The following is a 15,456-nucleotide window of genomic DNA, read 5'->3' as shown; positions in this document are numbered from 1 at the left end:
CTGCTCTGCAGGACTGCAAGGAGATTTGGAGGGCATGTGGGGTGTTGCAGAGAGCAGGCGGGTGGGGTGGGTGCAGAAGTCCTGTTCTGGCAGCAGTGTCTTTCAGGATCCAACCCTAAGGTATCTGCTGAGCCCACTGTGTGCATGGGCCCTGTTCAAATAACTCAGCTAACTCAGGGTTGGATCCGGGTGAAGGAACATGCCACTGGGCTGTGGGAAGCAGACTGCCCCACCTTCTCCTCCCCATGGCATTCCCTCCAGTGATCTGAAAATGCTACACTGAGGGTCAGAAGAATCTGCCAGGTGAGGTAGAGAGGAGCCACAAAATTTAAGCAACTGAGACAAATCCTGAAGCCAGCCCTCTGTGTTGAAGAATAAAACAGCGCACAACTACCTGATGGTCCCTAGAGTAGAAGGATTTTATTTCTAGTGAGCCATGCTGTACTGGTATAGTCTAACCTCCGTGGTGACAGCGCTGTGGCAGTAGAAAGCCTGCCAATTAATTCTCTTCGTCAAAGCAATGACTATGCTGTCTGGGTCAGATCCAGATTTAGATTTTGACCCACTGAAATTATTGGGAATTAACTTAGTCATTACTTAAGTATCAGTGATCTCAGTGGATCTGCTCAGAGTAAAGATACTGAAGACATTTGCAATGGATTCAACTGAGTCTGGATTTTTGTGAATCTAACTCATGAATCCCACAGCAGATCAATTTTTCCAAGTAGCACAGATTCCAATGACTTGTGGATTTTCAAAAAAACTTTCTGTAATTCTGTAATTGCATGAAAATGCAGTCAACGCAAAATAATGTTTTTTAAAGGGCTGAAAATAGAAAATAGTCCCCTATAGACTTAAGGCGCGAAAATGTAGGAATTTGTGCATTTTCAGAAGTGCAAATTTGCACTAGTGCAAATGTATATGAACACATCTTTACAAAATCAAGTTCCACCAATGAGCAGAGAGCAGGACAAATGGCACCTGACAATCCACAAAGTTCCAGTGGAACCGAATTTACAAAAGACTAGGTCAGGATCCATCCCTCTGTATTTCGTCAGTCCTGTGCAACCTTATGGAGATGTCCCTTACAGCAAGTCCAAAAAGTGAACAGAGCCCACCTGTGGCCCATTTGCACCTTCGTCCAGACAACAGGAACACTCACCTGCTTCTGGCCAGGCTTCGCTACCTGGACCTCAGGTAGACCAGGCATCCCTGCTCGAGTGGCCAAAGACTTCTTTCCTAGCGCTGGGATGGGAATGGGACTGTGACTGTGGGCAAAAGCGCTGGGGAAGACATGCTCTCTGTACACTTGCAGGGACTGCGCAGAGTGCAAGGCCTTCGGGACCGGGCAGCTGAGTGCGAATTGCAGCGCCTCCTGTGGCCAGACGGTGCAGGTCGTGCCTGCAGCCAGCACGCATGAGGGGTGGTGCCAGATGCCGATGAAAGGCAGCAGCCTCCTCATCTTCCTCATCGAGACGGATGAGACTGGCGGCGTCACGCTGACAGTGAGCCGCAAAGAGGGTGAGTGGCAACGAGCAACTTGGTCCTAGGCCTCATGGGGCCCCCGGCAAGACCGTCCTTCCTCAGGGCAGCCGCCTGCTCACCACCCTTGCCACCTGCTCCTTTCTGCCCCGCTGCCGCTTGCCGGATTGACGGGACCTGGCAGGCTGAGGCGCCTCCCGCTCTTTCCTCTCGCCACCCGCAGTGTCTGAGTCAGGGGCTGGGCCACAAGAACAAGGCTGTGGCAGGGCGGCGGGGGGAGGAGCAACTTCAGGACGGTGCTGCCAGTGGGCCCCCGCTGGAGCCTGGGCCTTGGCCTGTGGCAGGAAGAAAGGGTGGGCAGGGGAGCCTTTCGCTCTGAGAGCCACTTGTGGGCTTCTGCTGGGCCACTGCTGGACACAAGGTGCTGCACCAGGCAGGTCCACATTCTGATCCACCCAGACTCCTTTTTCTTTCTTTTCTTTCTTTCTTTCTTTCTTTCTTTCTTTCTTTCTTTCTTTCTTTAAAACATTTCTATGCTGCCCCCATTGCAACAAAGCCTCGGGGCGGCTCACAAAGGATGCATAAATACATAAATACTTAAATAATAACAATATAACAATTTTAAAAAATTGTTAAAAAACCCCCAGTGCAGTCTCAGCTAAAAATTTTAAATCCTATTAATTAAATAATTTAACAATTAAAATAAGTTTTAAATAAAAAGGTCTTCGCCTGGTGCCAAAAAACAAATAACGACGGCGCCAGGCGGACCTCTCTGGGGAGCGCATTCCATAGATGGGGCGCCACCGCAGAGAAAGCCCTCCTCCGAGTACTTACCCTCCTAATTTCCTTCACAGAGGGTTCCCGGAGGACGGCATCCGTTGCTGATCTCCTTTGTCTGTGGCCGCATGTCAGGCTGAAGTAAACAAGTTAAGTTAGTGTGGCGTAGTAGTTAAGAGCATGGGGCAGTGACTCAGGCAGTCTGGGTGCTGGTCCCCACTTGGCCATGGCGCCCACTGGGTGACCTTCAGCCAGCTGCAGACTCTTAGCCCAGCCTGCCTAACAGGGTTGTTGTTATGAGGATCAGATTGAGAGAGGAGGAGGAGGAGGAGGAGGAGAATGATATAAGCTGCCTTGAGTTCCTTGGAAGGATGATGGAGAGAGAGACTGAGCGAGTAAGTCGTGGCATCACCTAAGGAACCAAGCCTCCAGAGGCCAAATAAGTTTCTGTCCCAAGCTCGGTGTGACTGAATGGAAACTGCCAGGTATACAGATGGGAAATCACAGCCAGCACCAAGCCCTGTTCTTCTGTCGGCTTCTGTAGACCTCTCTGCAGGGGCAGGGCAGTGAGGCTAGAAGGCCTTTGCAAGTCTCTCCCCTTCCTCTCTCTGCTCTTCCTGACACAAAAGAGGCCACCAGTCCGCCCGTGCCAGCACCAGAGTTGCTGGCAGCAGCTGCCTTGCAAGACTGCATGAAACTTCGGCACTTAAGAAAGGAGGTCTTGCAGCACAATTCCAGACAAGCTTCCTTGAGAGCAAGTCCCACCATACTCATTGAGAGTTACTTCTGAGCACACATTCATAGGATTGCACTGGGAAGCCATCTCACCCATGTGCTGGTGGTGGATGTGTCAGTGGGGAGAATTTTTGAATGTTCGAATGGGCAATCTCCCACGCACGCTGTGAAGTGGTACAGTCCAGTGAGGCGTCTCAGGCAAGCTTACAGATCTCAGAAAAGCAGAGTGCAGCCCTCTCACAACCGGGCTGCTTCAGAATGCAGAAGGGGGAAGCGTGTATTTGCAGTGGCACGTAGGCAAAGGCTGAAGCCCACCAACTCACTGTGACAGCCCCCCTGGCCTTGCCCAGAGGAGAATTCACAAAGTGGCTGCATTGATCCTCATCCGAGAACTAGTTTTAGCAATATTCAGCAGGGCTCTTATAAAACTAATGGGCCATTGTAGAAGTCCTGTAGCAGGAGATACTTCCAACCTTGAAGGAAATGGGGAAAACTGAGGAAGTTTGAATCTTGGTACAGGTATAAGGAAGAAGGTATCCTGAACCCTGCAGAGGAGGAGGAGCTGGGTGTGCATCCTGAATGGGAGAAGTGGATTGGATCCAGGCTCTGCCTTCTGTGAGCAGATGTGCCCTGTCCCAGGCACCATTTTTGCCTGTGTCCTACTCTGCTCACCAAGATCTTCCAGAGCAGCATTTTCAGGGGGCTGCTGTGCGAAGGAGGACTGGAACACCCACTTCTGTCAATGCAGTGGATCCAGCGCAAATTTGGAATGAAGCCAATGTGCGCCTCGATAGTGGGGGAGGGGAGCTCAAGAAAATATTGGTGGGGGAGGGCAGTAGCTTCCTCAGAGTAGAGGAGGCCACCTTGCAGACTCCATCTCACCACCTTTCTCCCACGCTGCCAGGTACGACACAGACGGTCAACCTGGTGCTGTGGTTGGTGCTGGGCCTTGTGTTAGCAGGCTTGTCCATCATGGTGCTGTACCGTGGCATTGTGGAGGTGCAGGACCGGAGGGAGTTCAAGCGCTTTGAAAAGGAGTTGGAAAAGCTCCAATGGGACAAGGTCAGTGCTCCCATCTTCCTTGGCCAAACGGGTTAAGATTGCACTTATGGGACAGACTAGTTGTGCCGTTGGTCATTCTGAAGGTCTGGATTCTGCCTTTTCCATATTTGCTTAGGAAATGACTCAGTTCTATCCACCTAAGCAACTAATTCCATAGCATACTGTTGAAATAGGAGACGAGAACAAGGTCACAACTGCAGTAAATTTGGCAAACTTTTATACTTTCCAGCCATTGAAACTCAGTTACCCTTTAAAATTTGCAATTTTCTGAATTTTGTGATTGAGTTCTTCAGTTGTGCGTTAGGAAAAAATGCATACAGAAGTTTATGTATCGCTCGGCACAAAAATGAATTTTATCAACAAGGTTCAGGATGAAATGAAGATTGGAGAAACTCTCAAAGTTCAAAACAAAGCATATATAATATTGGAAACATGAGAAACCAAGGAAAAGAGAAATCAACAAGATTCTTCTTCCTCTACCCTAGCTCCCATTAGTTCAAATATGCATTTAAGGACTGTCTTTAAAAAAAGGAATGTGCCTTTAGAGGAATTTGCATCAGATTAAAGTGTTACTTGGAACTTACTAATTACAGTAGGACTTTTGAGTCACTCAAACCTGAAGAAACATCTCCACTTCCTTAGAGAATAGGTAAGAGCTTGGAAAATGAGACAGAAGAAATGTTGGAAGGCAGCAAATAAAAAAACTGAAAATGCAGTATTAGCTGCTCGCCTTTCATTCTTTTTATGAAATTAAGGGACAATTCAATTGATAAGATTTTTTTTACTGATCATATTCTATTTAAATTTGATGGTCATTTAAATGTATAAATGCTTATAATGGGTGGTGTGTGTGTGTGTGTGCAAATTCCAAAAAAAATTCTTATTGGCTATATATAATTTAGTTCATTTGTTTTGTTGTTGCTGCCAAGATGTCATTGATTTACGGTGACCCTTTGAATGCAAGCCCTCTAAAATGTCCTCAGTTCGGCTCCTGTAATGCAAGGCTGTGGATTCCTTTATGGAATCAATGTTTGGTTTTTCTCCTCTTCTTCTGCCTTCAGCTTTGTCTAGCATTATTGTCTTCTCCAGTTTAGTATTAGATTAGATGTATAATCCATAAGGTACATAAAGGATATTTGAAAAAGAAACTGGATTTGCCAAGTGGTACTGCAGCTCAAGTAAGTCCAGAACCACCAGTTACAGAACAAAGCAAGCAACTTCACCTGCTGATGGATATGGACAAGTTGCATCATGATCTTCAGCGTGTTTTAGTGCCCTTCAGTGTACAACCAAGGGAGCTGTACCGCACTGGTCACTCCATCTGCAGTTGTAGCACTAATACCTCTTGGAATTACTGACTTCTTTGCATTTCTTTTGTAGGCGAACAACCCGCTGTTCCGGGAAGCCACCACCACATTTATCAACCCCAAATTCAATTAATGCACAGCAAACACAGCCTCTGCAGAGAGAGCTGTGTGTGAGAGTCCTTAGCCTGCTGCAGGGATGTGAGAAATCTGTGGTGGGGGTTGGGTGGAAACCTGTTGGATTTCCTCAGGAACCCCCTCAGACTCCGGCTTTGGATCCACCTGCTGTGCAGGGTGAGCAAGCTCAGAGACTTCAGTTGACAAGATGGATCCAATTTGTGCATTTTTTTAAACTGCCAATGGAATGTATGAAAACCAGCATTGGAAAAACGTATCATTTTAACAGGACCTGTATATCTCATACAAATCTCACAAACTCATGTGGTTTTTCTTGAACAAAAATGGCTATTTTTGGCAGAAACATGCATGGAAATCTCACCAGACCACCTGCTTTCCTGCTGCTAGTTTAATGCAAAAATAGGACCCAGAAAAATGTGGCTCATGCACAGACCCAATTTCTCTAAATTTCATAGGTAATTAAAAAAAAGTTTGACCTATACTTCACAGGACAGAAACAAGATCACCCCAAATATGGCAAATGGCATCTGAACCATATGAAACTCATTTCCCCAGTGGCTCTTGCTATCTCAAACTAAAAGCTTTCTGACAATGTTTCATTTGGATTCTCAAGCCCCCCGTCTCCCCAAATCAGTGGTATGTGAACAAGGATGACCCACTTCCAGAAAGAAACCACTCCTTGGGTTTCTTTCACTGAATCATTCTTCTGGGTGCTCCCCCTTTGAGGCAGGTAATTCTATAGGATAATTATCCAGTCGTACCTGCTGTAGAAACAGGGTGACCACTGCTAACAGCAAGCAGGGGCTGACTGGAAGAAGGCTAGTGCAGTGAATCAGAGAAGCAGTAACCAGGTTCTGCTGGAGCGAAGTGCTGTGGATTCTCTTGACCAGACCACAGGCTGCGAATTACTGGAACATGCAATTGCCTTCATAGAGCTGAGCACCTCCAGATGACATTGGTGCCAGGTTTGGGAAAGCTGCCGTAGCACAGCAGGCCCAGGTCATTCCAGTTTGGTTTTCCATTTCCAGCAGTGACACCCCTTGAGGGTCTCATGATGGCCAGTCCCCAGCACACTTCCAGGTACAGGCTGAGTGGCTGTAGTGGCTAGCAACTGCATGCATGCCATGCAGTTCAACTCATCCTTCCCCCCTGGGATTCTGCCTATCAGTCTCCATGCCTGAGCTGGTCTTAACGTTGATCTTGAGGATTTCTACCCCCACCTCCCCAATGGTTCTCAGGCTCCCCAACATATAGGAGTCATTTCTGAGTCAGGAAGCTCATGAATTCATGGTCACGCTGACACTGTAGCTTTTATCATTGTCCTTTGTATATGATATGTCTAAATTACCAGTCAGCCCAGTTATAGAGTGGTCCGGAAGTATAATGAATTAAAAAAGCATTTTAAAGGTAACAGATCCAGGTTATCTTTGTGAGTTTTAATAAAACAGAACCAGGTTACCTTGTCCAGACTGAATGACTCAGACTTCTCAGACAAATGGGAGCCTCTTCTGGGTAGTGGGCAGCCCTCCAAAATGGTGCTGCAGGACTAAGCTTTTCTCCATCTGCCCCCTCTTACATTACAGCACCTGGACATTGTGTCTTAGAAATCAAAGGGAGCCTCCAAGAATTTTCAGGGAAGGGCTGCCTGAAGCTCAGTGGCAGAGGATGTGCACAGCAGGCAAAGGTCTCACGGTCCATCCCCATCTTAGCCAGGCAGGACTGGGGAAGGGACCTGCCTGGAATCCTGGCATGCCCCAGCAACTCAGCAGAGATGATACTGAAATGGATGTTTCCCTGGCTTGACTCTGAAGAATGCACCTTCCTGGGTGCCCCCCAGTTGGAGTTCTCTGCATAACGCAGTTGTGTGATCTGTGTCCCGGGCACTCAGACAACTGTGTGGCAAAATGTGAGGATCTGTCCACTGAATGCATAATAATCAAATTAACAGATCTGAGATGAGAAGCAGTGAACTGAGGGGTAGGGGTGGGGGAAGAAAGCAGGTTTTATTTCAGCATCCTAAATAGATCACAAAAAGGAACAGACTGCAGACCGAATGGTAAAAAGATACAAGTTTATAACATCTTATAAAAACTACAGTTTAAAAGTGATCCTGCCCTTGGGTAACATATCCCTATCGCAACTCCCTCCCCCATAGTAAATTAAGTGAATTAAAAGGGAGGGTAGGGAAGGTCATTTTTAAAAAATATATATAAGCCGTCAGAATTTGATACGAGGCTGTAACAATATGGGCAAATTCAGATTCTCTGTTCAGGTTGAAGTGCTAGAATTTTCCTTCCTCTTACTGTGACTGGAAGGAGTGTGTGAAAGCCAGTGTGAACTGCATGAACAGATCGTCTTAATGTCTGCTGCTTCACCCAAACTACTAAACTAAGGCCAGCAAAATCGCTACCCATAAGGAAAGCACCCTGAGGCTCCCCTGCCACATGCATGAAGAATCACAGGGTCATCTTGTGCAGCAGCCACTGGCAAGAGAGTGGAAGTGCCAACACCTTCGAGACCATGCCCACTGACACATGGCCAGCAACTTCCAAGGAGGAAGATGGTGGAGGGGCAGAGCTGACCACTGCACTCTTTAAAAGCCTTGCCCTCAAATGTACATTAATGCTTCATCATTAGAAAGAACATCTTGAGATTGGAAAAAAGCTGGGTCCATAGTTCCCATGACGTAGCACGCAACTCGCAAAGTACTGGCTTTTCCAAAGCACCCAGGAAAGGAAGATGTTGCATAACACAGGCTGTGTTTGTTACAAGCCTGTGTGGACATACTCCATGCTAGGGGAACAAAGGTTATAGTTTATGCAGAGCCCAATTTCCAAGCGAGTACTATCACTACTACTACATACTACGACTACATGGAATTGCCAAGCTATCCCCATTCAGTTAGCAACCCTATCAGCACCATCAGAAACATTTCAAATTAGGACTGAACCTACAGCACATAGCATTTTTTTGACTGTAAGCATTTGTGAATCCTACTTCTCTAAACTCATGTCAAATTACAACTTTCTTCCAACACAACTGCCTCTCTGTGCTATCATTTGAATAAAGAAAAGTCATTTTAAAACTCTGCTGGCCATTTGCACCTGGCCCAGTGACAGTGAAATTCTAATGAAGTTTCACTTCCGTTTCTAGTCAATTTTCTCTTGTGAGAAAAAGAATCCTTTTAACAATGGCCCCTATTATTTCATTTTGGATTATTTCCTGTTGATACAAACCATTTTTTCTAGGTGCTGATAATTTACATGGGAGCAAACTACCTGCCAACAGCCAGACAACAAATTCTGTATAAATTACCAATGTTGAGGTGCTTGAATCACTTTACTCATGAAAGCACTTCACAGAGGGACTAACTGGGAGAGATCAGAATGAGCTTCCTGCCAGTACTACATTAGAGAGCTTAGGATGCACCCTCTTCTCCTGACATGCCAGATTTCTGCATGCAGGGCAGCATTTCTTTCAGTAGTACCACCTAGAAAAAAGCTTTACCATGATATTCTGTTAATTACCCTAGTTACCCACTCCAGAACAAAAAATGGAAACCAAGTGAAGTCCCTTAAACAAAGGGGACTGGTTTTTCAGTACTTCCCCAAAGCATTTTGTTCCTACGCACCTGAAAGGTCTGCAACCTCCATTTATAGAAAGCATCCTTACAGAACACATGAACATGAGAGGTGCATGTACAGAGCATCCCGCCTTGCAAACAATTCACTGATTCACTGGGATCAAGTGGAACGGGTGATCTGCAGCAGCAGAGGCACTGCAAGCTGGCTGCATGCCAAGATGGGTGCCAGATGAAAAGAAGTGACGTCCTACCTACTTACCCAATGAGCTATGCCGTCTGTTTGCCTTCTCCCTTATCCCTTCCTTTCTACATACCAGCCAGGTTCTGAGAAAAACCTCAGCTGCAAAAATCACGTGCGCGTCAACATTTGGTGTAAACTATTTCCATGCCTTCAAGCTCCTAAGAGAGCAGAGAGGGCTGATCACAGAGCCGAGGCAGCGCTCTATCACGTATCAGCCAGAACAAGAACAGTGCTCTTTTGTTGGCCTGCTGAATGAAAACTAGATCAAGGCCACATTGGCCAAGGGTAACAGGAGAACATACAATGTTAACAGCCTCCCCATTTCCTACAAGCAGCAGTTTGGAGGGCAGGCAGTCCCACCAAAAATCTGGTCTGTACAGCAGAAGTCACACGTGCTTCCAAGGGATCTAAGCAATGGCGGGTCGTTGCCCTGTCTGGCACACGAGTGACCTGGCAGCACAAGGCAGGCAGTTCACTCTGGAGAGCTAGACATCCAGTCAGCTGAACAGGGAAGTGACCAGCAACACTGGAGAGGCTTTGTAATGCTATGTCTCAATTACCCATGGATCAATGCCAGAGGATTAACCAGAAAAGGGCAGCACAGCATTGCCTGGTGTTTGATTAAGAGGCTTTTCCTGTTTGAGCAAGCCTGTCTAAATTTAACACACTGCTGCTTCCCCCTGGAACTGTGGCACGAGGTATTTTCTAACTCACAATTCTCTGCTTTTGTTTGAGGAAAGGAGGTCCCAAAAAGTTGCAAGAAAGCCATATGGTTGTGCTCTCTCTCTCTCAAAAAAACCAAAACAAAAAACTTTTTCTAAAGACCTTCAATTTCTTCATGACTCTTTTTTTTTTTGGCTTATCCCACCAAAACAGTATCCAACAAAACAGCAACTCTGAAAAGGCCAAGGGTAAAAGCACAAGGTGGTAAATGAGAACAATTATTTACTGAACCAGTGCATTTCAGACTGTTTTGTATATAATGGTTCTTCACAGGGGAAAAACTTCTGAACAAATAAGTTTACAGATTAAAGTGTGCTGGTTCTCCAGCCTTCTACACCACAAATACATAGAAAACACACTGGATCGGCCAATACTTGTGCTCGTATGCCCACTTTCTTTAACCTTTGGTGGCTCACCAAAATAGCAAAAGGCTACAATCTGCAGTTACACTAAAATCAGGCATCCTAATCATTCAGTACAAAGAAAAGCTGAACAAAAGGCGATGTTACTAATTTCAGCTAAAATGGGGTAATTTCCCCATTTGACCTATTTAAAGGGGGAGGGGGAGTGAAACAACACTGGCTGTCCTACTATACACAAAGGAGGAAAAAAAGAACTTGAAAAGTTCTCTCTTGGATCTGCTTCAACACCTGATCAGAGAAGCAACCAGTAAGGTCGGAAACAGTTTTAAAATTCAGCATACTGCTCACCATGCATCAGGACCACTGGACCTATGGTTCCTTCTGTTCCACTTGCCATTTTACCTATCCAGAGGGCCAAACCGTATTCAAACTCCTTCAAATGGGGGAGGGGGTCCTCTCATAAACTGGGAACATCTGAAACCACAACATTAAGCAGGTGTGGAGCTGGACAGCTCCCTGGACTGAAAGTCATTGGAAGCCACATGATAGGCTATCAAGCATGATAAGTAAAAATGCTTAATTATTAGTATTTTTTTAAAAAATCTCCCATATAGTGCTCCAATGAGGAATCAGGTACAAGAGGGTCTAAGAAACAAAGTACACCCAGGAGACAGTCTTTGAGGAAATTACCAAGGGTGTAATAAAATATGATCTCTCCAAGTTAGTAAGTGTTGTGTTTTAGCTCAGCTCCTGCAGTAAAGCAGCACCTGTTGCTGGTACACACCAGGGGGCTGTACTTTTGGAGAAAACTACTGATTTTAGATCACCTAAAATCAATAGGTCCTCCCCTATTTGCAAGAACCTTTCCAGCACACACTGGTGTGGAGACGGGACACTTAAGCTTGCAACAGTGTGTGCATTCTTTCTTTCCTCCTCTCTGTGCAACATGAACTCCAGGGAAAGCAAATCTTCTACTGATACTGGTCTCCAAACCTGGCTTGTAGCACTAGATGAGTGGGAAGAAGATGTCAGGATGGGTGGAAGGAGAGGGGAAATCCTGCTTACGGGACAAATTATGGGGTAGGATCAGGTGGCCACCCATCCCTACACACAGAGACACCCCTTTATGAATGCCAGGTATTTGGAGAGTTATGTTTACTGTACAGATGTCTTACTCTTGGTTGCAGAGAAAACAACTTTGGACAGAATTGCATATTCTTTTGGAAAGAAATTTCTTTTTCAGTTTCAGCTAAGTGGGTAAGAGTAATCAAAGATCTTTCACTCTCTTGGGTCATGGTTTTCCTAAGACAGACATAAGACTTTGTCTGGCTCAAGGTAGCATAAACTGATTTAATAATCGAGGGCATGCTGGTCCTTGGTCCCCAAATGTCTAGTTCTTAGGTTCATATAGAGGTCTGAATTCTTTCTTCATGCAACCCCCCCCAAAATTATTGCTCCATACCACCAGAGGAAGACCTTAAGATTGTGACCCTGGACTACAGCCATCTCATTTCACTAGGAAAAAGAGAATTCACATTGGACAAGAGCAGTAACTTTGCATACATGGATTCTGCATGTCTGAATATCTGGAAGGGAAGGGAGACAGGAGTAATTTCTGATAAAAAAATCAGAAGTTCCTTCCTTCACTGGAAGTAGCCAGATGTGTTCTTCCAACCAGTCGGAGCTCATCAGCATCATGTCTTGGATCTTGCAGTGGTAACAAATGGAAGGTGAACTTCTACAGGCTCCTATCAGATAGACCACACTTTCCACATCTTGTTTCTTGAAACCTAAAGGTCACAAAAGGAACTTAACCACAAACCCAGAGACTGTAGAAAATAAGAAAGGTCCTGCAGACCTCATATCAAAGTTCAGATGAGATGGACTCCCATGACACCTGGAAGATTCCTTTTTCTGCTGATAACCAGTCTCTGATATCCGTTGCGTTTGAGTGCTGGCTCTGTAAAACAGTCTGGTGCTTGATTATTTTCTCTTTTTTAATTACGCTTTAAAAAAACAAAATGATTTGCCTGTTCTTCTCCCATCTTCATAGGCCCAAAGGTTGGGCAAGCAGGCATATCATACGCCAATCAAGAGCTCTGAACTTCATCATGAGAACTTGCAGCAAGGAGGCCCAGCCATTCTCTCAAAGCCTTTCCGGAGGCAAATGGTGATGTCTTCAACAAAAACAAAGCACGCACCCAAAGTTTATCCACAACCGCAAGAGACTTCTGCTGGCTGAGAGCCAGCCACAGTTCATCCTCAATTTATTTACAGTGTCAAGACCTTGTCTCAAAGTCTGTGCTCTGCTCAGCTATACGCCTGCCACGGGGGTAGGCCAAGTGGGCAAACACAAGCGCAAAAACCAAAACAATGAACAAAGGGACCCAGAGAATCCTGCTGGCTTCCCATCTCTTTCTAAATACCCCTTCCTGGCCTACCCCTAAAGTAGCAGCTGTGAGTCGGATGCTTTGCTGGGGCAACCTTGGCACATTCGCTTATGTCTCAGCAGCCGGTCTGTCCTGGAGAAGCTCTGAAAGGAAAAGAGAGGCAAGAAGCATCTCAGGAGTGGCCTATGGAAGGAAGCAATACCATAGAGTCCATGCAGGGTTTTCAAGGGCAAGTTGGGAATCCAGTACTCATCAGGCATAGTTCTTAACTGTGGTTTGTTTTCCTTAACCATGGAAAAATGCTGCGTCTGAATGAAACGCCTGCAAACCAAAGTGCAAGCTGATCGCTTCAAATGATGTGGGAAATTCAGCCACCCATGTCCAGCCTGGCATTTGACATGGCGGATCCCAATTCTGAGCTGCCAGATGGAGCTGCAACTACCAGGCTGCCTGGTGGGATGTCTCCTCTGTCTGCCTGTGTCTTTTTCACTAATATAGCCCAGCCCTTCCTGCCTCTCCTGCCCTGACTGTAGTATTGCCCCAGCCCTACCCTGCCCGTCTTTTATGCCTCCACCACCAACTGTTCCTTCTGCTCCAGCATTTCAGCCTATTGCCAACTTTGCCCCACTTTCTTTAGCCACCTTGCAAGCTCTCCTCTCTCCCCGCAGACCATAGCAAGCAGTCCCTGCTCATAGTAAGCTTTTCTTCAAAACTGCTTCTTGCCGCTGCTCCCCGTTTCCTCAAACCCTACCATTCCTTCAGACTCTTTTTCACAGCCCAGCTCCTGCTTTACAGTCTTTCTTCAGCCTTGTTGCCTCTCAGCTCTCGGTCCTGCAGCTTTCCCCTTGGAACCACTTCCAGGTCCTTGGCCTGCACTGCAAGAGATCGAAACTGTGCCTAAAGTGACAATCTCTCCTTCGCCTCAGAAGCTGGAATGTAAATAGTTTAAGGTTCCATGAGTAGTTACATATTCCATGCCATCATGCAGTAGCTCAGGCAGGGGAAACCTCAGCCCTGGGGCCAAATTTGGCTCTCTGGTGTCCTCCAAATGGTCCCTCTGCTCCTCACCACCAATCGTTTGATGGGACTATTCATGTTAGTGCAGTTTTCCCCCTATTCTAAATCTTGAAATGCCCTTCCAAGGGTTAGTTACTGGCAGAAAGAGGTTTAACTTCCCATCTTTACAAAAAAATTAGCACTAGTTGCATTTGAAGTCGTTTTTAACCCCAGATGGAAGTGCTTCAGGCAAGAAAAAATGCTGCATCTGAAAATCATTGTGATTGAAATTTCCCCCCAGGAGGTTTCCAGCAAGATAAGAATGGTTTTCAGTTATGAGCAAGTACAGCAAATTTAAAGTTTAATCCTTTCTGAGGAAATTCTAAACAAGAAAATCTACATAACAATGCTAGGCTCATTCACTTTTTCTTGTGTTTAACAATGGTTTGGCCTGCAAACTTTAAGATATCACAGCACAAGTTTCCCTCAATGGATTTTAACTCTATTCGCTCCAGGTTTTAGCTAAGAATTTTAGTTTTAAAAGAGAACAAGATGGTATTGAGCCTTCTTTGGTTCCACTGTGGGTATCATCTGAGATATAACAGTACCTCACAAAGTTACTCCTAGAGAGATTCTAGGGTGCATTTATGCCCCAGGAAAGCCTTGCTTTATAGAAAAAAATGTATGAGGTGTGAAGTTGAAAATCTAGGTATGTTTTAGATTAGGCTCTTTGTGCCCATTACCTAAAAGAATGACTTGGTAGGTCTTCTTGTTGTTGTTGTTAGTCTGAAGTCATGTCCAACCCATCGCAACCCCATGGACAACATTCCTCCAGGCCTTCCTGTCCTCCACCATCCCCCGGAGTCCAATGAAGCTCACACCGACTGCTTCAGTGACCCCATCTAGCCACCTCATCCTCTGCCATCCCCTTCTTCTTTTGCCATCTATTGTTCCCAGCATTAGGCTCTTCTCCAGGGAGTCCTTCCTTCTCATTAGGTGGCCAGAGTATTTGAGTTTCATCTTCAGGATCTGGCCTTCTAAAGAGCAGTCAGGGTTGCTCTCCTCTAGCACTGACTGGTTTGATCGCCTTGCGGTCCAAGGGATTCACAGGAGTCTCCTCCAGCACCACAATTCAAAGACTTCAATCCTTTGGTGCTCAGCCTTCCTTATGGTCCAGCTTTCGCAACCATACATTGCAACTGGGAAAACCATAGCCTTGACTATATGCACTTACGTTCGCAGGGTGATGTCTCTGCTTTTTAGTATGCTGTCTAGATTTGCCATAGCTTTCCTCCCCAGGAGCAAGCGTCTTTTAATTTCTTGGCTGCAGTCCCTGTCTGCAGTTACCTCGGAGCCCAGGAAAATAAAATCTGTCACTACCTCCATTTCTTCCCCATCTATTTGCCAGGAAGTGAGAGGACCGGATGCCATGACCTTAGTTTTCTTAATGTTGAGTTTCAAGCCAACTTTTGCATTCTCCTCCTTCACCCGCATCCAGAGGCTCTTTAGTTCCTCTTCACTTTCTGCCATGAGAGTGGTATCATCTGCATATCTGAGGTTGTTGATATTTCTCCCAGCAATCTTAATTCCAACTGGTGATTCATCTAGGCCCACCTATCTCATGATGTGCTCTGCATATAAGTTAAATAGGCAGGGCGACAGT

General features: G+C 45.9%; 2 protein-coding genes across 8 annotated transcripts in view; one reads left to right on the top strand and one right to left on the bottom strand.

Annotated features, from left to right (window-relative positions):
- ITGB7 (integrin subunit beta 7) overlaps positions 1 to 6,911 on the top strand; it is a 39,926-nt gene extending 33,015 nt beyond the window's left edge. For all 3 annotated transcript variants that reach the window (XM_044443131.1, XM_044443129.1, XM_044443130.1), the window contains 3 exons: positions 1,316 to 1,521; positions 3,899 to 4,056; positions 5,437 to 6,911. In XM_044443131.1, coding sequence (XP_044299066.1) covers positions 1,316 to 1,521; positions 3,899 to 4,056; positions 5,437 to 5,496 — 424 coding nt within the window. In that variant the 3' untranslated portion in view covers positions 5,497 to 6,911. The remainder of the gene's footprint in view (positions 1 to 1,315; positions 1,522 to 3,898; positions 4,057 to 5,436) is intronic.
- A 641-nt stretch (positions 6,912 to 7,552) lies between these two features.
- The window catches only part of ZNF740 (zinc finger protein 740), a 29,414-nt gene continuing 21,510 nt past the window's right edge, over positions 7,553 to 15,456 (bottom strand). For all 5 annotated transcript variants that reach the window (XM_044443136.1, XM_044443138.1, XM_044443134.1 and 2 more), the window contains one exon: positions 7,553 to 12,940. In XM_044443136.1, coding sequence (XP_044299071.1) covers positions 12,851 to 12,940 — 90 coding nt within the window. In that variant the 3' untranslated portion in view covers positions 7,553 to 12,850. The remainder of the gene's footprint in view (positions 12,941 to 15,456) is intronic.

This window comes from Varanus komodoensis, unplaced genomic scaffold, assembly GCF_004798865.1.
Source record: "Varanus komodoensis strain SLA01 unplaced genomic scaffold, ASM479886v1 scaffold41, whole genome shotgun sequence".
Classification (NCBI taxonomy): domain Eukaryota; kingdom Metazoa; phylum Chordata; class Lepidosauria; order Squamata; family Varanidae; genus Varanus; species Varanus komodoensis.
The sequence above is the reverse complement of the archived record's forward strand: the minus strand, read 5'-3'. Positions and strand labels throughout refer to the sequence as shown.